General features: G+C 39.0%; 1 protein-coding gene across 1 annotated transcript in view; it reads left to right on the forward strand.

Moving 5' to 3' along the window:
- The window catches only part of LOC137498521 (uncharacterized), an 83,509-nt gene extending 73,734 nt beyond the window's left edge, over positions 1-9,775 (forward strand). Inside the window, exon 3 of the mRNA XM_068226101.1 lies at positions 9,015-9,775. Within this exon, the coding sequence (XP_068082202.1) occupies positions 9,015-9,266 (252 nt within the window). The 3' untranslated portion in view covers positions 9,267-9,775. The remainder of the gene's footprint in view (positions 1-9,014) is intronic.
- The last annotated feature ends 17,550 nt before the right edge of the window (positions 9,776-27,325 follow it).

A 27,325-nucleotide genomic window follows, 5' to 3' on the forward strand; every position in this document is an offset into this window, starting at 1 on the left:
ATTAAATTTCCTTCTGGAACAGAACAGTGTACTTCCTGCGGGTTGTTGGTTTGTTTGACAGACTGTACATAATATAGTTAGTGTTGAATTATTGTTGTGTTGTTAATAAATTTTCATTATAGTGTTATAGAGTTCGAAGTAAATATCAAAAACAGTGCTGAATCTGATGGTATATCAGAAATTGAGTGATTCAGGTAGGAGAAAGTGAATTCCAATTGACTTTTCAAAAAGGAAATCTAAATTTTCAGAATATTTTTGGTGTATATTGGGTTTTTAATACCTTACACTACGCCCCCCCCCCCCCCCCCCCACATAATTTCCTCTGTTATTAAGACATATGACGTACAGTAATGAACACCAAGTTATGTATATCTGCTGTTAAATGATACCATCTGAGATGAAAACTTCTTGTTCCTGGAAACTTTGACGTTCCAAAATTTTAGACAATAATAAAAACTCTCATATGAAAGATTGATGATAACTATCTGCTAACTCTAGGCTATGGGAGTTGTGGGCCACTAATAATCTGTATGTTATGATGTCTTAAGTTTGCATCCCACCATTGGCAGCTCCGAAAATGGTATTCCATGCCTTTTCTTTTTTACACTGGTTAAATGGTGTGGCTGTATCTGAATTAAAGGCACAGCTGTTACCTTACCAATCATAGCCCTTATACATCCCTGTGTCACCTTAAACCTGCGTTGTTAAATTGCTTGAAAGAAAGAAATATTTTAAGTTGTGGCAGTAGTATACACAGTTAGGCATTGCCGTGAAGAAACATAAGAAATATTTGATGAATATCTGCTTATTTCACATTTCTTCTCCAATTAAAGAATAGGTAATAGACCCCTTTTCACTGGCAGCATTCTCTTTGATTTATTTGAAATTATTAAACATATACCCTCTGTATGAGACAGGTCAGTATTTTTAAGACATTTAAGTATGAGAAAATGATCGGCTACTGGTGTATTGTTAAGTTAGTTTCTGTGTGCACCTGTGCACTAAATTTGTTTCCTTATAAATATTTATATAAACAAAATCAGATAGAACTAAGAATGTTCGTCATTTTTCCTGGAGGTATACTTCATTGCTTCAACTACAAGCTTGCCGTAATTAGAATACAAAATTAAAAATGATGCTGTCTGTTCAGTGGTATCAAAATAATACAGCGGTTGTGTTGTCAGAAAAGAATTTGATAAGAGTTCCTGTAATTTGCATTATTAACACAATGTACATAGAAATGTAATTTCTTCAAACTTGCTTCTTTTGAATCATATGCATACCTAGTAAAACCAGCATATTGAGTGAAATGAAATGTTTTTATATAGGTTTTTTTACCAATATTGTTTGTTATGTGTAAAATAAGATTATTTTGGTTGAAGATAATTATTGCAGGTTTTCTTTTTAATGTTATGGGCATCATTGTAACTTTTTAAACATGTTTTGACATTTTTAAATAGAAATTCCTGTTCTCTCCATTGATCTTAGAATGGAGAAGAGAAAAAACTAATACCACTTAATACAACCGTTCTCGAGAAAATACACCTGATAAGCTTGCACATCTATACCTGTTGTTTTGAACAGGATTTTATACAATTTATCACATTTGACACCAGTTTGACTGCTTTGCTTATTGATTATTCACTCTAAATCACTTTATTTCACTTCTAGGGGTTGTTCTGTGTGCATATATAAATTTAATTCTATATATTATCTTGTTACTCTGCAGCTTTCGATGTGTAATCATTTCCTATATACGACTTTGTCTATAGGTGAGGAAGAACACTGAAAATGGAACAGAAATGTACTCGTCTTTGTATTGCCTATACTGTTCAGATTTGTTTACTCTCATCCCACCATCGGCAGCCCTAAACATGTCCTTCCATGGTTTCCCATTTTTATACCAGAAAAATTTATACAACTGATGACTGTTGTACGCAGGCTGGTCTGGAACTTCAGGCAGTACTAAATTTTTCTGACAATCAAAGCTTAGTATTAATATACAAGGGTTATCAAGTTTCATAAGGTGATAGAAAGCACATGACAAAGCAAGTTGGCTGTGCAGTTATTGGCATGCAGCTCTGAGCTTGCATTCAGGAGATAGTGGGTTCAAACCCCACTGTCGGCAGCCCTGAAAATTGTTTTCCATGTTTTCCCATTTTCTCACCAAGCAAATGTTGGAGCTATACCTTAATACATTGCTGACCGGATGCTTAAGCTTGTCACATACCCTGTGGACCGGACATTTTTCTACTTAGCATACTAGAGTGCACACGATTATAAAAATGTACATAAATATTAAACCAGTCAAGATTTTATCTTTAAAGTTGATTGGATCTGTCTTTATAAAACCATCTTCACCAGGCAAGTTGGCCGTGCGGTTAGAGGTGCGTGGCTGTGAGCTTGTATCCGGGAGATAGTGGGTTCAAATCCCACTGTCGGCAGCCCTGAAGATGGTTTACCATGGTTTCCCATTTTCACACCAGACAAATGCTTGGGCTGTACCTTAAGGCCACGGCTGCTTCCTTCCAACTCCTAGGCCTTTCCTATCCCATCGCCACCATAAGACCTATCTGTGTCGCTGCAACGTAAAGCCACTAGCAAAAAATAAAGCCATCTTCAGCGTCAATTCCTAATATATCATCAATGTTTACATCGTTGTCATCAGAGTCACTTGAATAAATGAACACACTATGTAAGGCTTGAATATCACTTCCACTATCACCCTTACATTCAGTTCCCACTAATTCACAGTCACTACATCCATTTGAACAATCATGAGCGCTCCATCTTATCATTGACTGAACCTGCAGAAAGAAAGTCGACATTTCAAAACTAAATCGTAGAATAAAAGAAGGCCTTGAAAAACAGAAAAGTGGCAGCTACACATCTATGATTTATTCTACTCAATGTGTAAGTCCAAAATAGTTCAATATATGGTTGAGAGATATCACAGGAAGACTGAAAACGATGTTGTGAATAAAACCGAGATTACTCGTGGCCTAAGACTCGCTGCGAATTTAAGTACAGCTCTCTTTTTTTTTTTTTTTTTCTTTTCAGAATAATCCTCTGAATGCCTATCCCCTCCCATCGCCTCCTTTCCATTGTACTTGACCAGTTTGCAGCTGATTCTTTCAAATCCATTTTACACGATCGTGTGATACCCATAATATATGTCTTGAAATGTTTTGGAACATACCTGAACATCTCCAGTTTTAGTTTGTAAGAAGTATTTTACTGCTACACTTTTCATACACTGTTTTGAAGTTTAGCTGTTGAACATTGTGGGACACACTGTTGCATGTACTATAGGCGAATCTTTTCTTGATCCCTGAGCTCCCTAGTGCTGAATCGGTAGACCTCGGTTATTTTCGACATCCATATTGGCAACCTTTGAAACTCAAACTATGAATCGCTTATTCATCACCGTGCAACATCTGGCGTACACTTTACGAACTAGTACTGTTGTTGTTTACACAGCAAAGACAAACTATATAATTCAAGTTAGTAACAAGATCCGCATCGAGACATGTTATATAATGTATGTGTGACATAGTTGTTGACGTAAGATAATGTTTAGAAAATTCGTATCGATCGATCATATTATCGATTCAATTCAGATTTCATTTCCATCCAGTTAGCAGTATAACCGAAACCGGCAGCGCTTCCTCCTTACTCCAACCCCCTTAAAAAACGGGCTCAAGAAAAGGTTCGCGTATAATACTTGAGAAGAAAATTTTCTTGCAATATTTTTCTATCAGACTTATAGATTGCCAGGAGAAAATGCCTCACATTTTTGTATTGTTCCCAATTTTGGAATTTTGGGAAGATATTTTGATTTGTATCTGAAACAGTAATAAATTTGTAAAAATGTTGGCATATTGGCTGAATGTAAAGCTTTTCTAAGGAACCATGCTAACCTTGCTTCCTTACTTTTTGCTGTTTCCAAGTAGACTTATCACATTTTTGCTTCCTGCACCTTCCTTCATCTAGCACAGGGACCATTCCAAGAAAGAATCATCCCTTGTTTTTATTATTTATTAACGTAAATATCACGAAAGTTTAAAAAAATCATTGTAGCAAAACAACACTGACCTGTAGAATGTAAACGAACATTTAGCAATGGATAATACACTGACTGACAGAGCAAATGCAACACCAAGAAGGAGTGGTTCGAAAGGGATGAAAGTTGGGGAAAAAACAGAGACGGCACGGACGAATAATTGATGTTTATTTCAAACCGATATGCAGGTTACACAATGCGCACGGCATCGACTCAGTAGGATGTAGGACCACCGCGAGCGGCGATGCACGCAGAAACACGTCGAGGTACAGAGTCAATAAGAGTGCGGATGGTGTCCTGAGGGATGGTTCTCCATTCTCTGTCTACCATTTGCCACAGTTGGTCGTCCGTACGAGGCTGGGGCAGAGTTTGCAAACGGCGTCCAATGAGATCCCACACGTGTTCGATTGGTGAGAGATCCGGAGAGTACGCTGGCCACGGAAGCATCTGTACACCTCGTAGAGCCTGTTGGGAGATGCGAGCAGTGTGTGGGCGGGCAGTATCCTGCTGAAACAGAGCATTGGGCAGCCCCTGAAGGTACGGGAGTGCCACCGGCCGCAGCACATGCTGCACGTAGCGGTGGGCATTTAACGTGCCTTGAATACGCACTAGAGGTGACGTGGAATCATACGCAATAGCGCCCCAAACCATGATGCCGCGTTGTCTAGCGGTAGGGCGCTCCACAGTTACTGCCGGATTTGACCTTTCTCCACGCCGACGCCACACTCGTCTGCGGTGACTATCACTGACAGAACAGAAGCGTGACTCATCGGAGAACACGACGTTCCGCCATTCCCTCATCCAAGTCGCTCTAGCCCGGCACCATGCCAGGCGTGCACGTCTATGCTGTGGAGTCAATGGTAGTCTTCTGAGCGGACGCCGGGAGTGCAGGCCTCCTTCAACCAATCGACGGGAAATTGTTCTGGTCGATATTGGAACAGCCAGGGTGTCTTGCACATGCTGAAGAATGGCGGTTGACGTGGCGTGCGGGGCTGCCACCGCTTGGCGGCGGATGCGCCGATCCTCGCGTGCTGACGTCACTCGGGCTGTGCCTGGACCCCTCCCACGTGCCACATGTCCCTGCGCCAACCATCTTCGCCACAGGCGCTGCACCGTGGACACGTCCCTATGGGTATCGGCTGTGATTTGACGAAGCGACCAACCTGCCCTTCTAAGCCCGATCACCATACCCCTCGTAAAGTCGTCTGTCTGCTGGAAATGCCTCCGTTGACGGCGGCCTGGCATTCTTAGCTATACACGTGTCCTGTGGCACACGACAACACGTTCTACAATGATTGTCGGCTGAGAAATCACGGTACGAAGTGGGCCATTCGCCAACGCCGTGTCCCATTTATCGTTCGCTACGTGCGCGTCACAGCGGCGCATTTCACATCATGAGCATACCTCAGTGACGTCAGTCTACCCTGCAATTGGCATAAAGTTCTGACCACTCCTTCTTGGTGTTGCATTTGCTCTGTCAGTCAGTGTATCATTTCCCTCCAATTTGCTGAAGATTGTAGAGGTGAAATATAAACAAACTGTACACTTCTACCAAATATAAAAGTAAATTTTCACAGACACGTGCATACACACACACACACACACAAAATAGTTTAGGATATGACAGGTTTCAAAAGCTAATTAGTGAACAACATGGCTACAACATTTGGAAAAGACAAGTTTTGGTTCATACGATTTTCAGGTTCTGCAGCTAATCCATGACTGGATGAGACAAATTTTGCTATTAACTGTGAATTTTAAAGCTAATATTAATAGGTTTATAGCAAGTTTTGTAAATAAATCTTCTTGAAATTGCACTATGGAGTACAGACTCAATCCAAAACTAGTGCCATCTCAGTTTTTGTTATTTTTGGATAAGACTAGTTTTGCATCTCACTGCCTCATTTGTACATCACTTGTGTTGAATTCTAGAGGATGGCTGCCTAGTTGTGATTCTTCTTAAAACACGTCACCACCACCATCACCTGTATTGATCTTCTGTTATAACACTTACCGCCAGCACTTGATATGGATAAATGTGTGTAGGCCCAAATCTGTTCCTTGAAGATATAGCAATTGGGTGTTGGGTTCGCATGCCTGCCACTTACCCGGACATCCCGGGTTCGATTACCTGCCAGGCCAAGGATTTTTACCTGGATCTAAGGGCAGGATCGAGGTCCATTCAGCCTGTTTACAGTGGAGGAGCTGTCTGACGGTGAGATAGCGGCTCCAGTCTAGAAAGCCAAGAATAACAGCTGAGAGGATTCGTCATACCAACCGCACAACACCTCGTAATCTACAGGCCTTCAGGCTGAGCAGCGGTCGCTTGGTAGGCCATGACCCTTCGGAACTGTTACATCATGTTTTTTTCTCAATATCTTCTGGTATAGGTTAGTAAAAATATGTTGTTTTCATTGACCTGTCTGTCTCATCCTTGGCTTTGAGATCATAAGTGACTGAGAGGTATGAGCAATGTCAGTAATGCCGTTCATTATGCAGCCAGTCCCTGTTGTGAACAGTGTGGAAATGTCACTCATAGGCCAGTTGATGTGTGGATTTCAGTGGACGTGGTAGACGGTATGTGACTTTCTGGCTGAGTGAGGAAGGCAACAGGAAACTACCTCCCTCCTCATTTCCATAGTATGCCCCTGTTCAGTGATGCCCAGGCTATCTGTGACAGCTGATGGTGGCGCTGTTGGGAATGGTTTCCCATTTTTCACTCTAGGCAAATGCTGGGGCTGGACACAGTCACTACCTTCCTAGTCCTAGCCCTATCCTATCCTTGCATCACCGAAAACCTTTGATGTGTTAGTGTGATGTTAAACCACTCACAAAATGAATTCTGATTACTGAACGAACTAGGTATATTTATTCAAATTAGGTCACATATTCTATATTGCCATTTTTGTCTTGTGCCTATGATCATTATGGTGGCAGGGTCTATTTGGTCTGACACCGTGGTTAGCCGGTTGAGTCCTGTTGGTCGAAAAAAATTTCACCATCAGGATGTTGGCTGGCAGGGTAGGGGAGGTAGTGGTATACAATTTCTAATCACTAGATTGCATGTAAATAGCCTGGATTTTGTTCCAAACCTCTCTGGAGTGTTCATATGGAGCGAGGGCATATGACTCTGTTGATGGTGATTCGTCTGTCGAATGGGGATGTTAAACCTTGAGCAGACCTTTTTCGTGCTTTTCAACACAAGTAAACTATGTGTGGACACAGAGTTTCACCCTCTCCCTTCCTACGATAATATATCACATCATTCATTTAATCTCATTAACTCCTCTGAGATTGATTCAGGAAGGGCGTCCGGTCGTAAAAACTCGCTATGAGAATTCATCTCATTTCACAAGTGTTTGGCAACTTTAAGACATTTTGCTATTTTTACCATCATTATGCTCTGCACGGCTTTACTTCTAAGTTGACAGTTTGCAAAAGACGTGGGCATCGCCTTATCTATGTCGCCAGTGCTCTAATGCTGCGAGAACAGCTGATCCAATGCGACCAGAGCACACAACCCCCATAAAAATGTAATACCGTACTCAGAAAAGCTAATGAATTATGAGTTAAAAACAAATTCATAAAGTGCTATATGCACTTACTAACAACATATGATACTAAAATGAGAATAAATTATTAATAATAGACATAGAAAATTACACTTGGCTAATGGCTGATACAGCAAGGAGGTTATGGCCAATAAAGAAAACACTCCACTAATCTGTCAGTTCTTGCCACTTGTCTTTCCCGAACTACATTGAGACCTAGTATACACAGACAAACTATACACTAACCAACACACGGATGTAAATAAAACCATCGCTACATTGAACTATTAAAGCTACAAAAAACTATAGGCTATTTTACTAATTTATGCTATGCTGAACTGTAAACTACGCTATACTGTACTATACTAGAGAGATAAAGGCTAGACATAACAATATAAAAAATACCGATTACTGAAGAAAATGCAAAAATTGCAAACCGTACTGAACACCATCCAGGCCAGGTGACGTAGCTTAACCACGTGGTGAATGTACACAATAGATTTGGCAGCAAGGTTTTGAGATCACGCTCAACCGATATAAATCGATATGAACGGCAGCTTGGGATAGGCTGGGTGCTTCCGTGCACAACCACTAGATTGAGTCAAATTTGGCCAAAACATCAATTTAGAAGCTATAATGTTCAGAGTTTAGGTGTAGAAGTTTTTATTACCCACCAAGATAAAGGATTTAATAGTTAAGCCTCTGATATTGGTATCAGTATGTGTACAATCTCATTCTGTTTGCCTTAGAATTGTCTTTGTAGCTCTCATGATCCCATGAAGTTTTCCAAGTATTTTTTTTAATTTCTTGAGTTTTCCTTCCTCTGGTTTGTCTTCATCTCTTAAGGAGTAGGTAAGGGTTATTCTGCCCGAAGGCAGGTCCGAACCTCCGCAGAGGTGTTCCTGAGCCGAAGTTTACGTGCGGTAGGGTGGCCAGTTCCTTTCCGCTCTCTCTTAAGGAGTGCTATACACATAAAGGAATGGTTATTCACATAGCATTATCTCACTGTACTAAATACATACCCATGATGTTATATCAGATATGTTCCATGGAATGGTAAGCTGCTTGTCCATTGGTAGAATCCACTGCTTGCCCTCACTGGTGAAGTAGTGGTCACATTGACTGTGAGCAGTAATATACTCTCTGCAAAGTTCTGTGACATATCACTCACTCACTGCTTTACTCATCAATTCACAAGTCACCTCCATTGCTTCATAAAACAGGGTCATGAAATGTACTTGAGTGATGTTTGATGTTTGCCAACAGAATTCAAAATGCATGAATGTGTGTGTTTTTATCAATATTTTATTCCTGTCGGAACTGATATTACGTTTCCTATTTTCATTTGGAAAATATTTATGCATATTTGATTATGACTTTTAAATGTTTCTCTTTCACAGGAACGAACTATTGCATCAAGTGCACCCACATCCAATCCTCCTTCAGTGGAGAGCACTCCGGGACGTTGGATAGGTATGCGTGAAGGTCTGATGGTTTCTATGCCTGGCACACCCCTCAGTACTACAAGCCATATCAGCAATCGTTCAAGTGGCGACAGTTATAGTTCCAGTAGTTCTACTCGTCAGCTCCTTGCAGCTGCGAGCAGCCACCAAAACAGTTCAGACAACCAGGAGAAGACTCTACAGCTATAGAGCCAAATCCATTGTGGCTGTACCATTTTCATTTACTGGGTGTGCGAGTTCTTTAAAGTTGGAGCCTAAGTGTGTTGCCATTCTCATCAACAATTTTTAGGTCTCCTCAGAAAGATTCTGTGTCATTTTCTTATTTTTGTAAGGTAAGAATTTCCAATGAAATTTCCTTGGAAACAGACTTATTTGGAAACAAAAGTAGCTCTTATTTTAGGAGTGATCTGGATCTCAAGTAGGTATTATGTTTTTATTGCAAAATATTATTTGTAGTATAATTCATTGCCAAGCTGAGGAAGGTGGAAGAATGCTTGCCTTCTGTGCTAGAGTTGGCGGGTTCAATAGCAGCTCAGTCTGATGGTATTTGAAGGTACTCAAATACACCAGCCTTGTGTTACTAGATTTACCAGCACTTGAATAAGCTCATGCAGAATGAAATTCCGGCACCTTAGGGTCGTATTTATGAACGAGACTTTGACTTATGTAAGTTCGCTTGGTTGAGTGTCATGGAAATCTGTTTCATAGACACAACTTTTACAAAGTTAGACTCTGGCGTATTTGGACTTTGATAAGTTACGATGTGAAAAATTAGATATGAAGTTGGTATTGAAGACAATGGAAGAGCAGTGTAGCGTCTCCCATCACTCAATGTTTTTCTTCTTAAATTCAGCTGTTCCCTGCATTATAGATCGCATTGGATTCTTACTCAATCCAATACAGTTAATTTTAGTTTCTCAACGATGGGTGGAAAGAAGGAACAAGAGGTGTTGTACGATGAATTTGAAGCACGAGAAACATTGGAAGCTGAGAGTGAACCTACATTACTGGCAGAATCATCAGTGGAAAAGGAAGCCACAGAACCAAGAAAGAGTACCGGTATGTCCAAATGTGTGACTAAACCACGAGCTGCGGCAATGTCATATCATCTGCAAGGTAGGAAGGAACTCTATATAGACCAGGTGAAAGAGCTTCACCAACTCAAGATTCAGCAGGAGGAGGTGCATAAGTTGAATCTCATGCAGATGAATGAATTCCATCAAATAAAAAAAAAGGCAAGATATAACCAATAATGTATGTGTTATCCTAATCTCAAATGACTGATATTAATGGACGCACTATTATTATGAATAGATTATTATTATTATTATTATTATTATTATTATTATTATTATTATTATTATTATTATATAAATGAGCAGAATAATTATGAAATAGAAGTTAGGGCATTAATAAAACAATTTTATGAGGCAAATGATATTAGATAATTGTGGTAATGCATTTATGAAAGGATAACGTTGTTTTAGATAGCCACAGAACAGTTTTGGTTAGAATATCATTCTATGATACCTCTTCTGGCTACAGCTCCACAAATCAGCGTAATCAATTTGGAAGTTACCTGAAAACCATGGAAGTATGAAAGGCTATTGTATTTACCAGATCATCCCTTAACCTAACTAGATAACACGATGAGTAGAAAGTTCAAAAACTTCACACTATAGTAACAATAATTTTACTCTTACCTCTAGCATAATATCTTAATGAAATTGGCAGCTGTGAGCCTCAATTATTATATTTCTTTAATTCATCTTCAAACATCGTTAGTACATCTAATACTGTACGTTTGTCGAATCTATATCGTTTTCTGAACTCATTTTCTGTATAAAATTTAACTGGGTTCTGTGCATTTCTTATAACACGCCGAGGATTAGGTGCAACTTACTGAATAATTTCCGGGATCTCTTCAACTTCATCTACAAAATTAACGACACCAGAAATATCTGCCATTTTATTAATTTTCTGATCTCAGAGTCTACTTAAGTACGGAACATCGGCGACTTGGAAGTAAAGTCGCCTTCTAAGTTTACATACCTCCAAGCAGCGATTATGAAATGGAAATGACGACTTACCACCTTCTATGTCTAGGTCAGAGTCTTGTTCATGAATACGGGTCTCCAAAAATCATTAAAGTAGTTAGCATGAAAAAATCTAATAACATTATTATTATTATTATTATTATTATTATTATTATTATTAAATTTCCTTGAAAACAGAAAGACATATTTGGAAACAGAAGAAGCTTGTGTGTGTGCGGTGATGTGGATCTCAACTTAGGAATTATGATTTTATTGCAAAATATGATTTCCAGTCTGATTGATTATCTATTGGAGGAAATAATTTTCTGAATGTTGTTGAAACAGTTGCAATTGGTTTGAGCAATTTGGGACGGTTACTCCTTCCCTACTTTTGGGGCAGTGCTCTTGCACCACCAAAAAATGTGCAAGAAACTGCAGCTACTGGCATTTATTGTGGAACATACAGTATGTATATTTCCGAATTTCTTTCCACTTTTTTTTTAAATTCTTTTCAAAGATTGAAACCCATGTGTAACTGCTCCTTGAAGGGAGCAATATACATGAGATACATTTGCGACATCAGTTTATATAATTACTATATGAATAAGTACAGTGATCAGTGGTGATATCATAACAAAACAAATTAACATGTAGGTCTGTGTTAATGTTTTAATATAACTTAACTCCTTATTTAACAATTATTTTTATCTTGACTTTCATTTTTGATGGGTTTTTTTAATTTCAAGTACATGTTTAGGTATTTCATTGTATAGTTGTGACAAGTTGGAATAATACTACATAGTCCATATTTGGTTGATTTTCTAGGATGAAGATGTATTCTATAATTTTTTTGTATTGTAGTTGTCAGTGTTACTGGTTCATTTGAAGTTTGCATAAGTTCTACCTATGGACCTTCCATTTTAATTTTAATTTCTTCGAGTGGTTTTGATTTTGTACTGAAGAACTTTGATTGCTCTTATCAGAAGCTGATCTAGTCATGGAAATGGTTTTGTTTCCTCCTCAAGCATATAAACTAATAGAGACTGAGAATGGAAACAGAGCCAGAGTTCAGGGAATGGTAAATTTAAACCACTGTATCAGAAACATGAATGGATAAAATTGGGTTAGAAATGGTGAATCGTATTGTGATTAACTCCCTCTTTGGATTGGTGATAGTTTGTCAGGCTCCTGATCCCAAGATTGGGCCGATGATCTTAGATGTTAGGCCCCTTTAAACAAGTATCATCAAGATCCCAAGATTGCAGGTTCAAACCCAGCAAAGATAGTAAAATTTTTGAAAGGTAGGAAAAAGTCAATGTCGTACATTGTTGACATTTAAAAGTTCTTGGGCGACACATTTGGTGTTTACCTGCCAAAATTAAATAAAACTCAGCCATAGATTGCCCAAGAGAATACCAGTGTCTCTACCATCTAGTAAAATGGAATGTCAAAACTGATAGACAGGCAGCTTAAATGGCTGCATGGCAGCTGAGGGCATATTATTATTATTGATCATGGATTTTACTGGTTAACTGGAATTAAGTATGGGCTAGCTGAAACCTTTATTAAACACTACTGTTAGCGTAATATCTAGTCGATGATCATGTGTTTAGGTATACTCAAGACCGTCTTCAAGTTATGAAATATTATTTTAGGTATCTGTTTAAAATAAATTAAAACAATTCATTGGTAATGTGCAGAGCAAGTTAATGGTTGAGTTCAAGTCTTGGTTCATATATATTATTTATTTTAATTTTTTAGACAACATGGGACTACTTTAGTCAGGTTTACGGGGGTTTATCTTCTTTTTGTCAGCCCAATACTGTTTCATCCTTTCTGAACATAATTTTCTTTCTGCTTCTGGAATCACTCATCCTATTCTCTGCTTGTTGATGTTCGTCTGTAGTCTTAGTGTGTTTATCTTTCAATATTTTGAGTGTATTTGTTTTGTATTTTAAATCTTCTATTGTAATATGTAACCCTCATGTCTTCATAAGTTCTGTGATCCATCTGATATTATTCTTACTCTTACTTATCCATAATTTTTCTATTTTTTTCTAGTGATTCAGTTTTCTGCTGACCATATTAGATGCCCTAGGAATATTTGTTTCTTTTTCATTGTACTGTTCATAGGTTCTATCTTTTTATAAACTGTTATGTATTCTTGGTAACATGCTGTGCTGTAACCAGTTTATCTATTCTATTTTGCCATGCTGGTTTCTCATTCAGGTTATGTGATTATTTCACCTAAATATTTAAATATTTCTACAATTTTTATTTCTTGGTCTCCCAGCTTAATGTTGTTTGCAAGCGGAAGTCGAGTTAGCATAATTTCTGTTGTTTTCTTTTTTTTTTAATGAAATTTTCTAACCAATATTTTGAGCTATTTCCTGTCAAGATTTTATTTGTTGTTTTGTTTCCTGAATATCATTGGCCAGAAGAGCTAGATTATCAGCAAATGCTAGACAGTTAAAATGGATGTTATCCTTCTGGGTTCCAATTTTTATATTTTTCACATTGTTCTTGTACCATTCCCTCATAACGTACTCTAGTGCACAGTTAAAAAGAAGAAGTGACAATCCATCACCCTGTCTTAAACCATTTGTTACAAAAAATGGTTCAGAAAGTTCTCCTCTGAACTTAATTTTAGAAATTGTATTAGTTAGAGTCCAGTAGTCCAGTTTTAATTTCAAATGAGTGATGTTTCACCCCTAAACTTCACTTTTGATTTGGTTTCAGAGTCAATTTTATCATGTCTATTAATTTGGGGTGTAGTCCAAGGAGTCTTAAAATATTAAACAGAGATTCTCTGTGGATGCAATCATAAGCTTTCTTGAAATCTACAAATGTTATCACCATATCTTTGTTTCTTCTCCTGTTCATTACTAAATTTAAAAAATGAAAATATTATTGATTTTTTTCGGAGACATCCTTCATACTGCATTCAGTCTGAATCTGCAGTGAATTGGAGCGTGTTTAACTGGACTTCAACTGTACCTTTGACTATAGTTAATATTATGGCAAATTTCCATCATTCATACAATTATTCTTAGCATCTACATGGTGAATTACTATTACTATGAAGTTAACATCATACCTTCTCTGTGAATCTAAGAAAAGTTTTGCTGTTTAGCATTGTCTTGACTTCAGTCCATATTTATTGCTAGCCAAGTTATATAGCCATAAAAAAGCATTTGCTAATACGATGTCATTGATTATGCAAGAGTGATAAAGATAATGGGGTGATATGCATATATTATTATCACATATTGTATTAAGATTAGACCACTGTCTGGGGAGTTAGCCTCTGTGACGGGTGTTGAGTAAGATGTAACGTCAACATTCTACTCATTTTCAGTCCTGGGTCTTTTCTTCCCTTAGGAATTAACTGGTATGCAAACATGGAATCTTCATGGGATCATGAGAGCTACAAAGACAATTCTAAGGCCAACAATGAGATAGTACACATACTGATACCAATATCAGAGGCTTAACTATTAATCCCCATGATCTTGGAACAGGTCTTGTATTGATGACTTCTATAATAAAATTCTCTTCTAAGTCTGCATTTTGGTAGCAGGTGTGCGTGGAAATCAGAAGGTAGTCTTTTTGTTGTGGTTTCGTTTCGTTTTTACATGCTTCCGTTGTTTTTCATTTGTGTAGACAGAGATATGGGTATGAATCCAGTACAGAAAGCAAGGAAGTTCTTACACTGTACAGAAGTCTGTAGATAAAAATGTTAGTATAGTCACTGTATCGGTTTATTGGGAAGATATTTTTGTTGTGAGGTATGGTAACGGTGGTGTTTGCCGTATTGAACCTTACTAGTGTTTCACATGTGCTTTTCGGGGAGGAGTCATTGGACGCAAGGAGGAGACTGATAGGACTGATGGTGGATCAAAGTCTCTTCAAGAAGAGAAAGTTGGTCAACCCCAGCAGAAGATTTTCAGTGATCAAGTTAATTAAAAGCTACATTACCAGAAGTCTTCTTTTGAAATGCTAATTTTCAGATAAACTGCAAATACCTTGCAGAGTCTTGCAAGGATATGATAATGATGATGCTTGTTGTTTTAAGGGCCCTAACATCGAAGGTCATCGGCCCCTATCCTGCAAGGATAGACAGTGCTGTTGTGAAACCTCACAAGCTCACCTCTGCATTGATGTATAGCTTTAAAAGATCTAGGGAGTTCTGTTCTTAATATATAATGTTTGACCATTATCAACATGTCCATATGGATATTAGTAATATATTCAGAAGATAACTTATAGAATTTGTTGCTACTGAATTTGAAATATTCATGTAACAACTATTTTCCATGTGTTAGTCTGAGGGAAATCATACCCAAATGTCTGAAAAAAATAATTGTCATTTTTTGGTTCTTCTGAGATTACTGTTTTCCACATGGGAAGGCAAGACAAGTAAAAAATACCTGGCAACGTGTAGATTGCTAGTGATAATGACATAAGTATTCACATTGCTTCCTGGCTGATTTTAGCATTTGAAAATGCACTGGAGAGAGGCTAAACAATAATTACAATGTCAAAATTATTATGTAACTTGGAGAAATGTTGAAAAATCTTGTTGAGAAAAACTTTTGACAAGGAAATTGTTTGCCTGAAGAGCTACTAATAACAATTTTATTTTAAACTCTACAGAGAAGTCCAGCAGAATACTTTGTTTTCTAAATCTTTTGATATTTTAAGTACTGATAGTTTAATATCAAATAAAAATGATAGATCAGATACATTCATAAGAGACTCTTCATCATCATCATCATCATCATCATCATCATCATCATCATCATCATCATATGCTGTTTCCAGCTGTTGGCCAGATTTGCTTGGAATATTAGCCTCTGTATTTTCCTCTTGTCTTCCCACCATTTCTCCCTTTTCACTCTTGTCCAGTCCTCTCCTCTTCTTTGCACACTCTCTTCTACTGTTTTTTTATCTACCTGTCCCTTGTTCTTCGTCTTGGTCATTTTCCTATTATCACTATTTTGTGCATCCTCCTGGGTATCCTGTTCTGCAGCGGTTCTTTTACTATATCTCCAATGTTGTCATTTCTTATTCTATCCATTCTTGTTACTCCTATCCTGCTTCTCAGAAATTTCATTCCACTTGCCTGCATCCTTGTCATGGCTCTCTGCCTCATTACCGAAGTTTCTGCTGCATACGTCAGAATAGGTACATATATCACTGTTTTGCTTCTCTGAGCTCCAAACCAGGCTTCTGCCACTTTTCAGGAATGCTCCTGCTTGTCTCCCGCACTTGTTTATTTCCTTGGTACATGTATGAATTCACATAGACCAGGTGCAGTTTGCATTGACTTACCTTGTTTGGTTACTTTTATTACTAGCTTGTTATATTAGGTACCTCTAAAACTGAACTAGTTACTATCCCCGTGAGGTTAGTCACTTGTCTTGTTTACCTTGCCTCCCAACTTGTCCTCTTTAGAGTAGTGTCAAATACAAAATGCAGGAAGACTGACTAACCTTAGCAATATGAGTATACATTTACATTTGTAATCTAAGTTCTTTCTTCAGACTGCAGCTTCGTAATACCATTGACCTTGATTTAAAATCTACTGCTTTTTCTTTGTTATACTGATTATCCTTAACAATATGGGTATACATTTACATTTAGAACTTAACTCCAAAGCAGTACCAATATACGAGGGTGAATCAAAAAGTAAGTTACACCAGCTCGACGCGAGAGTACACCGTGCGTCGTGACCATGGCCAATGCGGAGCAAGTTACAGTAACTGCTGACACGTCTGATAGGAAGGTTGGTGTGGTATCCCGTCCTGTTGTGTTTGCAGAGTGGGCTAGGCTCATTGGCGTGTCAGCTAGATGTTCACTCCAAATTGGAGGTGCGTACAACAATCAGATTTATATGGGCTAAACGGCTCAGTTGCACGGGCATTCATCATTAAATCACTGCTGTATATGGTGAGCGTGCAATTTCTCGCTCAGGTATTGTAAAGTGGTGTAAGCAGTTTGACGCCGAATATCACGAAGGTAGGCCCTTAACGTCCAGTACCACTGCAAAAGTTGACCGTGTGGATGGGTTCATTAGAGAGTATCGGCGCATAACACTGCACGAAATTGCCAGCCCGCTGAACATTTCGTATGGCAGTGTGTTCTGCATTGTTCACCAACACCTTGGATTTTGTAAACTGTAAGAACGTCTGCTCACCGATGTTCACAAGGGACAACATTTCCAATCGTCACTGGCATTTTTGCAATGTTTTCTGTGGAGGGCAACAAGTTTCTACGAAGAATCATCACAGAATGAAACATGGGTCCGCCACTTCATCCCCGAAACAAAGAGAACATCAGTGGAATGGGTGCACACCACATCACGACCACAAAAGAAGGCCAAGGTCCAACTTTCAGCAAGAAAGGTGATGAGGACGGTATTCTTTGACATGGAGGGCGAGGTGCACGTGGAATTTAAGCCGAAAGTCACGACAATCAACTCGGTTCGTATTGTCAAATGTTGAACCGGTTGTGTAAGGCAGTTAAAGGAAAAGTGGCAGGGATAATTGAATGCCGGTGTGATTTTGTTGCACGATAATGCAACACCTAACATAGCCCCCAAATATCCAAAATGCTGCAGCGATTAAAGTGGGAGTTATGGCAACATCCTTGATTCAACTCTGACTTAGCGCCATGCGATTATCGTTTGTTCAGTGAGCTGAAAAAGGATCTCGGTGGACGACTATTCTGAAACGATGAAGAGGTGAAAGCAGCTGTCTCCAGGTGGTTACATAGAGCTAAAGGTTATTTCTACGCTTCTGGAATTGAAAAGTTGGTTGACCATTCCAAAAAATGTTTACAGTCTCTTAGGGACCATGTAGAAAAGTGAACTTACACTGTATGTTGTCATAGCCATGTTGCCTATTTGTAGGTGGTTTCATAAATGGCCATAACTTAGAAGTGTAACTTACTTTTTGATTCACCCTTGTAAATTGACATCCAACTTCGAAATTACTTACGAGGGTACAAACATGTCTTGGCTACACATTGGAACTTAAATTGAACATGTTCCAGCATCTGTCAGAACTAAATTTGCCTTTGTTCTGATATCTGGCATGCATTGTACAGCATGTCATATGGCACTTGGTGCATGAGACTGAAGAGAGGTTTGGATATGCAGTTTTGTTGTGTTATCTTAACTGGTTTCCTTATGATAATAGCTGGTCTTGATACAAAGTAGAGTAGGGATTTTTTAAATTGTGTACTTGTACTTTTAAAATCACATAAAATAATCTTACTCCCAGTGGCGTGCACTGAACCCCAGCTATCCCAGCGCTGCTGGGGCAAACAATTTTGTGCTTACATTTTCTTCTTATTCTTTAGAATGTTTCCTTATCAAGTTAAATAAATTGCAAACAGCTTAGTCAAGGCAAGTACAGCTGCCTCGATAACCCGTTCGTTCTACCGTAGTCCAGGTCTCTCCAACGAGCTGGGTTTCTTTGCCGGCACGAAAGACAGATACCCCAGCGAAATTCAAGTCACTTGGTTGTAGCATGAGCTGCAAGTCTCCTCCTCTTGGGGAGGTGGGTGGTCTCACCCGAGAGCATGAATACACGGCCAAGCGTGAAGTACAAGAATTTTGTATTTGGTTGCTGAATACGAGTGCGTTTGCCTGTGATGGTGGTATATTGAGAGTTTTTAATGGTGTTCCTCTTGGATTATAGGTGAAGTTTTTGCAAGTTCTGTGGCATTCTTCGTGAATATAACAGTGGTATACGTCACGAGGAATATTTTCCCTTGTTTGTCGTTGCTGTACCTATGCTTAGTAGGCCGAAGCAAGTGAAACTGTAAAACTTTGACGGTGGGAATTTACCTACTAAATTTTGCTCATTCTGTTTAGGGGAGGTTTTTTAAGTTAAAAAAACAAACAAGAAGTTAGTCCCAGTATATTTCTGTAAAAAAAAAATGACTGTACTTTTACGAAGTGTCAGCTGATGAAACAGTAAGTGCATTGTTTAAAGTCTGCTGTAGTTAAGATGGTGCCGTCACTGCCTTGAATACCTATTTCAAAATATCTGTGAGTACGTGCTTGAAAATATTCTTATTCAAGTGAGTTATCATAATTTTATATGTTCTTTAATACCTAAATTGTCTTTATTTATTTATTTATTTATTTATTTATTTATTTATTTATTTATTTATTTATTTATTTATTTATTTATTGCCTGATCTGTTTGCTTGTTATATTTTCACTTGGTTATCGAGTGAGTTTATAAAATAGTAATGTTGGCTTTAGAGAGTGTGGTGGAGCTGCGATTGCTTTTTAAAAAATTGCACCGAGCAAGTGGCAGTGCGGTTCAGGTCGCACAGCTGTGGGCTTGCATTCTGGAGATAGTGGGTTTGAACCCCACTGTCGGCAGCCCTGAGGATGGTTTTCCATGGTTTCCCATTTTCACACCAGGCAAATGCAGGGCCTGTACCTCAATTAAGGCCACGGCCACTTCCTTCCCACTGCTAGCCCTTTCCTATCTCACCATCATCAAAAGACGTATCTGTGTCGGTGCAACGTAAAGAAAAAGGAAAAAAAGCAGCTGGTGTAACGAATGTGTTCACCGCACACCATTGCATACACCTCTTAAAATTAATGGCAGACTCAAAATTACACTTAATGAATGTTTACTCTTTACTTTTATAATATTTACGTAACAGTTCAGTGCTTATAATATATTTTGTTATTTTATGAAAGATAAAAGAACCGTCACTCCGTAGGGTTCAGTCACAACTGAAAAACAAGTACTGCTCAAAAGGTTAAAATAAAAATAAATTCTTATCTAACTTGGAAACTACAATACCTCTCTAAGGTTTGGGGCAGGCAATTCATGTGTTTGAGGGAAATGTTGTATGTTAACAGGAACATGAAAGAACTAGAACGCCCAACACTTGCTCAGTTTTCTTTTCTGTATTTGATTTACTAACATCATACGTGGCATAAAAAATTTAAAAGCCAAAAAGTTAATAATTCCGAACAGTGTTATTTTTCTTATTCTCTAGATAACTTTTGTCTTGGGTGAGGTTGGTGACATTTAAGGGTGTTCAAAAGTGACAACTTCATGTGTTTCTAGGATGTTAAGGAATTCCTACAGGTGAAAATTCCAACACCTGGCATCTGTTACGACTGCCAGTTGTTAAAATAGGCATTAAACAAATAACATTATTTATTTACACCAGTGAACCATTACATTCTGACCAACCAGACCTTGGAAGATTTATCGAGCATAGAGTGTGGAGAGGTACATGTAACACACTAACAGCATGGTATATGCAGGGGTGGTCTGGAGCCTCGCTGTTGTTTGTGCCTCCAACATCAGAATGTGAAAAGTGGACAATCTCTAGTAGTTCGTTGGAGGTCAAATTTTGATGGCACAGTGTTTTGTTATCAGCATTTCTGAAACAGTGCAGTTGTTGGCTGCTCTGGTGCCATGGTGTTTTGTTATCAGCATTTCAGGAACTGTGCAATTGCTGGCTGCTCTGATGCCATGGTGTCTTTTTATCAGCATATCTGAAACCATACAGTTGTCAGCTGCTCTGATGCTATGGTGTTTTGCTATCAGCATTTCTGAAACAGTGCAATTGTTGTCTGCTCTGATGTCATGGTGTTTTGTTATCAGCATTTCTGAAACAGTGCAATTGTTGTCTGCTCTGATGCCACAGTGTTTTATCATCAGCATTTCTGAAACAGTGCAATTGTTGGCTCCTGTGATGCCACTGTTATTAGCACATATCAAAATAGCAAACAAAGCCATGTGGCAACCGTAGCTCATTGATGCAGGGGCCAGGGGAGGCTGTCGTACATTGTTCGGAGCAACTGGAAAGCCACAGTTGAAAAGAAATGCCCAGACTAATGACCAGGCCAGTGTTTCACAGCACACGAATTAGCGAGCACTGCTGCAGATGGAACTGCAGAGCCGAAGACCCAATCACGCTACAGTAATGATTGCACTCTACTGATAGCAGCAGATGAGGTGGGCACAAAATCGACACTGGACTGTGGATGATTGTAATTGAATTCCCTGGTTTATCACATCAATGGCTAACCACAAGTATGCCAATTACCACTGGAGGTTATGACACCTGGTTGCTCTGTTTAAAAAAGGTAGGTCGGTGGAGGAGATGTGCTGGTAGATGTTTCCCGGGACACACTAAGGCCAGTTATCCTGGCTCATATCAGCAGTGTTCCCTGCCATTGACGGCCACTTCCAGCACAACAGTGCATTATGCCACATTGTTCGGTTTGAGAAAGACTAGTTGGAGGAACATTGTAGTGAATTTGCTTTTATGCTGTAGCTCCTATATAGCCCAGACTTGAACCCAATCGAACATTGTTCGACTTGGAGAAACGGGTTTGCATTACATCGCCATTGTCCCATGGTGTACACCAACAGGAAGATACACTGTTGTGTATACACAAGGATACCTTTCACCATCTCGTAGAATCAGTGCAAGGAGTATCAACGGTTCTACGTGCTAAAGGTGGTCCTGCTCTGTATTTGGTTGATGGTCAAAATCTAATGGTTTTATTATATTATGTTTATTCCCCCTCCTGTGAAATTAATTGTGTGCGCATGCTAACTGTTGACTTATTCTCTGTTCACTGACACGTGTATTGTTTTCTCTTTATATTAATAAGTATTTTAGCTGCAGAATAAGAAATATTCTGGGTGATTATTGAAACTATGTATGTTGTATGTTGGGTATTCAGCCCGAAGGCTGGTTTGATCCTCCACAGCTCCACCAAAGGCTATCACAGACAGCCTAGGCGTCGCTGAAGAGGCATACTAGGGAAATGAGGAGTGAGGTCATTTCCCGTTGCTTTCCTCATCAAGCCAGAAGTTGCTATTGCATATCAGTCTGCCAAGCCCACTGAAATGCATGCACCAACCGACCCTATGGGCGATATTTTCACACCAAACATAACAGGTACTGGCTGCATAAGAAATGGTATTACTAGCATTGCTCATACCTCGGTCACTTTCATATTGTCAAAGTCAAGGATGAGACCGAGACAGGTCAGTGAAAGTAACAAATTGCTCTAGCGCATATCAGAAGACATAGCGCACTGTAAACACTACATTGGAACTAACAGTTTAAAATAATTATGTATTATAAAACCTTTTGGTTTTACACCTTCCTTGTAAATACATTGAAAGACTGCTAGTGGTACCTGCATAGCATGAAGTTGAAAGACTTTATAAGATCCTGGGGTATCGAAGCCTTACTAATAATTGTTCTGTAATGTTTATGGTGAATGATTATTCTTCATTAAGTTAGTTGTGTATATGTTAAAGTTATTGCCTAATTTACTACATGTGGTCTTAAGGAACTTAAATGACCTGTTCTTCCCCTAGACTGCTGTCAACAGAATCAGTAGAATGATGATCTGGTCTTGCTGAGTAATGTTCTCCTGTATATTGCTGGTCAGTATTTCCCAGGAAATTGGGGCTTTAAATGTCTGTCTTGGACTATTATTGTATATCCCTAAGAAACTCCTTTTCTCGTTTGTCACAGTATTATATAACTTTTAAGTGTAAGGAGTGTAGTGATTTGTAAAGAATATGAGAAATTCAGTCTAGTTAATTAAATGATGGTGAATGAACATAGAGTATGTACAGGTCCTTTACTTTCTTAAAATATGAAGTTTGATTCTTTGTCATTTCAGTACAACTGTAAACAAAGAATGTATTTTGTTCATTTTTATTCTCCTGATCTGAATCTGTGATTATACTGTTCTTATGAAGAGCATCAAAATATTGTGTATTTGTATATAAGTTAATAAATGATCTGAACTTGTTATTTATTTATTTATTTATTTATTTATTTATTTATTTATTTATTTATTTATTTATTTATTTATTTATTTATTTATTTATTTATTTATTTATTTCATGATTTTTATTTCCTATTACAAATATGTTACAGTGCTTTTCACAGCAACCACACATCTCCATGAAAAATGGATTACTTGACTGTGAAAGGCTTCATTCTTGGTGCTATTAAAAAAAACTCAGAATGCAGTTACATCTCAAGCAAGTAGTCAAATGATTTGTGTACTGATGTGATTAGTTGATTCTCTTGTGGTGAACGCCTTTGATGTGGCTTGACACTCCCCCCTCCTCCCACTGTTTGTGTGCTGGTCTTGGACCTAGGGTCCTCAGAAAATTGTGAAATAAATGCTTCATTATCGTAGGAAAATACATAAAAGGTGGTTGAAAAAGCAGTAAAAAAAAAAGACAAAAAGATGGAAGGAAGTAAATAAAGTCTTATAATAAACTTCATATTTAATTCCGTATTGACGCTGACTATTCACTTTTAGGAGATGTATTATTTCATCATCATCATCATCTGCAGTTTCCAGCTGTTGGCCAGGTCTGCTTGGTATTATTTCCATTTTTCAATACAGATCGTGATATAAGTTAATCACCAAGGATAGATAACAAGTCATGTTAAAATGTAGGACATGTTTTGTCCCTCTGATAGGACATCTTCAGTTACATAAACTACAATGATAAAAGAAAAATGTATGTACGAGATGAGTAAAAAAAATAGCACTGTTACATTGAAATGGAAAATTTGTCAAAAAATCCATCCATTGTCTTAGGTGTACCAAATAAATGTGAACAAATGCTAGTGTAAAATGTAACACTGCCATAGGACACATGTAACATTATGATAAATGTATTAAAATCTTAAACGTTCAACTGATATCTTGAGAATACAGGTGTTGAACCAATGTCACCTTCAGCAACTGTGATTATTCTACAAACTTGTAAGATATGGATGGTGTGATGGGGTCCAAAATAGCGGGGGAAGTGAAACTGAACGACAGTGTTCTAGAGGAATTTTAATGTAGCTATGTGTTGAGTGAACCAAGTCCTGAAGAGAGCTTGACATTGGCAATAATTGTACAATGATGTTCCATCAGGCATAAAAGAGGAGTCAATAAAGAAAATGGAAGGAAAGAAAACCATAATGAAATGGAAATCACAAAGAAAACTGAACAAAACTAAACAATGTAGAAATGAACTATTTACTCCCCACCTGCCCCATTGGATATGCTGTACTCTGCTGCCATGGTGTCATTTTATCAGCATATCTGAAACCATTAGAATTCTTCTTGTGGGGACATTTGAAGAATGTCGTTTACACTCAAGCGCTGGAAAACCCCGACCAGCTCCGGCAACTCATCACGGACGCCTGCCGAGCAATAACACCTGGAATACATCAGCACGCAAGACAATCTATCGAACACCGGGCCCAAATGTGCATAAACCGAAACTGTCATCGCATCGAGCATTTGCTGCAATAACTGTGGTTGCTGAGGAGCAGCCTTGTTTGAGGGAAGAACGTAGGCATGGGCAAAACATCCTACATTTTAATATGACTTGTTATCCTTGGTGGTTAAATATACAGTGTGATTCAGCAGCTCCTTCCAATATCGTTTGCTGAAGCCCAACTAACGTGCACATGGTTATAGGGGTTCTAATCCCTTGCAGGCGTACTGTATGGTACTAATGTTCAGTGAACACATTTTGCACACGATTCTGAACCCTAGCAAAATGTTATATCATCCTTTCGCAAAACATGACGCCTTGAAACCAGGTAGCAACATCCTTTTACCATGTAACTATGTTAATGTGTTGTGCCTCGTGACCGGGTGTAATGAAAAGAGGGAATCAATGCATAAAACCAGGTAACAGTGCAGTAATTAATGTCATAAACACCGAACTGGATGGTGTATGTACTCCGCTCTCGTCGTACTACCAGTATCTTTCCAGCAGTGTGGCGTAGCGGGTGTGGTTAGGCGTTCGCTAGCAACTGACAGAATGTGCCAGCTGCGGTACAAATCCTGCAATATTCGAATATTTTTGCATCGGTATGATGCTTGAATACGTAAACACAGGCCCACATTTGCCACATTCAAACAGTAGAATGATGCTGTTATTCATCTTGTGCCCTGCGCATACTCTGCTGGTTAGGGCCTGAATGTACTGTAATCTCTGCCGTCATTGGGCATGTTTTCCATAGAGGAATACGTTGACATACTCCTCATTTATGGGGAAGCAAGACAAAACATGTGCAAAGCACGGTATCCCGAAAGGCGACATCCGGCTGCTACGATATTCCGCCATTTTGAAAGACGCCTAAGGACAACAGGCATTATTTCTAAACAGACACCAGACTGCGATAGGTCCGTTACATCGGGGGAAACAAAAGAGGACGTTCTGCAGGCAGCTCGTAATAATCCACACATCAGTACAAGGGCGACTGCACGACAGGTGAACACTAACCAGCCGTCCATCTGGCAAATACTGTATGAACATAAATTTCACCCTATCCATCGTGAGCTACACCAAGAGCTCCATGGGCGGGATTTCGAAGCTTGAATGGAGTTCTGTCGGTGGCTATTAGGCAGGCTGGACAATGATGCAGCGTTCGTATCACATACCATATCCTCGGAAGAATCGCACTTCCACAATAATGGGAACGTCAATCGCCGCAACATGCACTATTGGAGTCTGAACAATCCTCACTGGGTGCGACAGGCAGCCCATCAAGTATGATGGGGAGTGAATGTTTGGTGTGGAATCCTGGGGGATCGCCTGATTGGACCTTATTTCTTTGAGGGCCTTTAGACGGGCCCATGCTACCTGCACTTTCTGCGTCAGGAACTCCCACTGCTACTGGAGGATGTGCCCTTGCACGATCGTTTAAGATGTGGTTTAACAGGATGGAGCTCCACCACATTCGACTTTGCCCATTCGTAACCATCTGAACGAGAAACTGCCAGGTAAATGGATAGGACGAGGAGGCCCTGTTTCTTGGCCCGCTAGATCACCGGATTTTACACCGTTAGAATTCTTCTTGTGGGGACATTTGAAGAATGTCGTATACACTAAAGCGCTGGAAAACCCCGACCAGCTCCGGCAACTCATCACGGAAGCCTGCCGAGCAATAACACCTGGAATACTTCAGCGCGCAAGACGATCTATCGAACACCGGGCCCGAATGTGCATAAACCGAAACGGTCATCACATCGAGCATTTGCTGCAATGAAACTTTGTCAGGGCAGTTGTGTTCCTGTTATTTCCGGTCTGTATGTGTCCGGCCTGCTAACTAATCGGCCCTTCTTTGGGCCACAAACACATTCATTCACACACAATTTGCATGAAGGCAGGTATTGAAATTGCATTAGAGTGCGGTACGTATTAAACAAATATTTCAAAAATTTGCAATCTTCACCCTGGACTCGAACCTCCCACCTGACATGCAAGCCCGCTCCGCCACGCCTTTACCGACTACACTATGGTTCCGTACGGCACTCTGGGCAGCTTATAGCAAGTATTAGGTTTAGTGCGGTCACGATATAATTTTGTGTTTTGCTGGTGTGTCAGGTTCATATGATCTACACGCATGTCTTCCAGTGTTTAATACGAGTATAAAATTATGGTGTCCCATCATAGTGAGGCGGTAAATACCAAGATATCCTGTTGTGTTGTCTGAGCATACTGGCAGGGCAGATGTTTTCAGGACGGAATGAATATTCTGGGTTGCATAAAACTACATTGGAAGGAGCGGCTGAATCACGCTGTATATAAAGATTTGTACTGAAAGGTTGAACTAATACAGTAAAACCTCTCTATAACGGACACCTTCGGGACCGAAAAAAAAAATGTCTGTTATGAAAGGGTGATCGCCCAAGAGAGGTTATGAAACCGGTACCATTAAACATAAGTTGGAACACAATAACCCATGTATTGTATGTCTTAACAATTCTCACAAATGAACCTTTAATTGTATACAGTATCGTACAATATACGGCACTGTACTCACATGAGAAAGTTGTAGATGGGCTGCTGCAGCTGCGATGTACTGTATTAAAGAGATAAAAACACTTCTATGGAAACCTCTATTGAGCACACTGTACACTATTACCATTCACCATGTTAAAATTAAGAACAACATACGAGTTTTTGAAACTTTAAATCAATATGTAGATGTAGCAATCTCTAGCACAGTACAGTAAAACATTAGAACTTGGAAAATCCTTAATGTTCGTTTGTTTTGTCCATTTCGGTTTAGCAATGATATTTTCACTACGTACAATTAAATCGTGGGTCAAATTTACACCTTTTTCATCGTTTCGTTTATAATAGAATTCTTTCAGTCGCTTAA

The sequence above is a fragment of the Anabrus simplex genome, chromosome 2 (genome assembly GCF_040414725.1).
Source record: "Anabrus simplex isolate iqAnaSimp1 chromosome 2, ASM4041472v1, whole genome shotgun sequence".
In the NCBI taxonomy this organism is placed as follows: domain Eukaryota; kingdom Metazoa; phylum Arthropoda; class Insecta; order Orthoptera; family Tettigoniidae; genus Anabrus; species Anabrus simplex.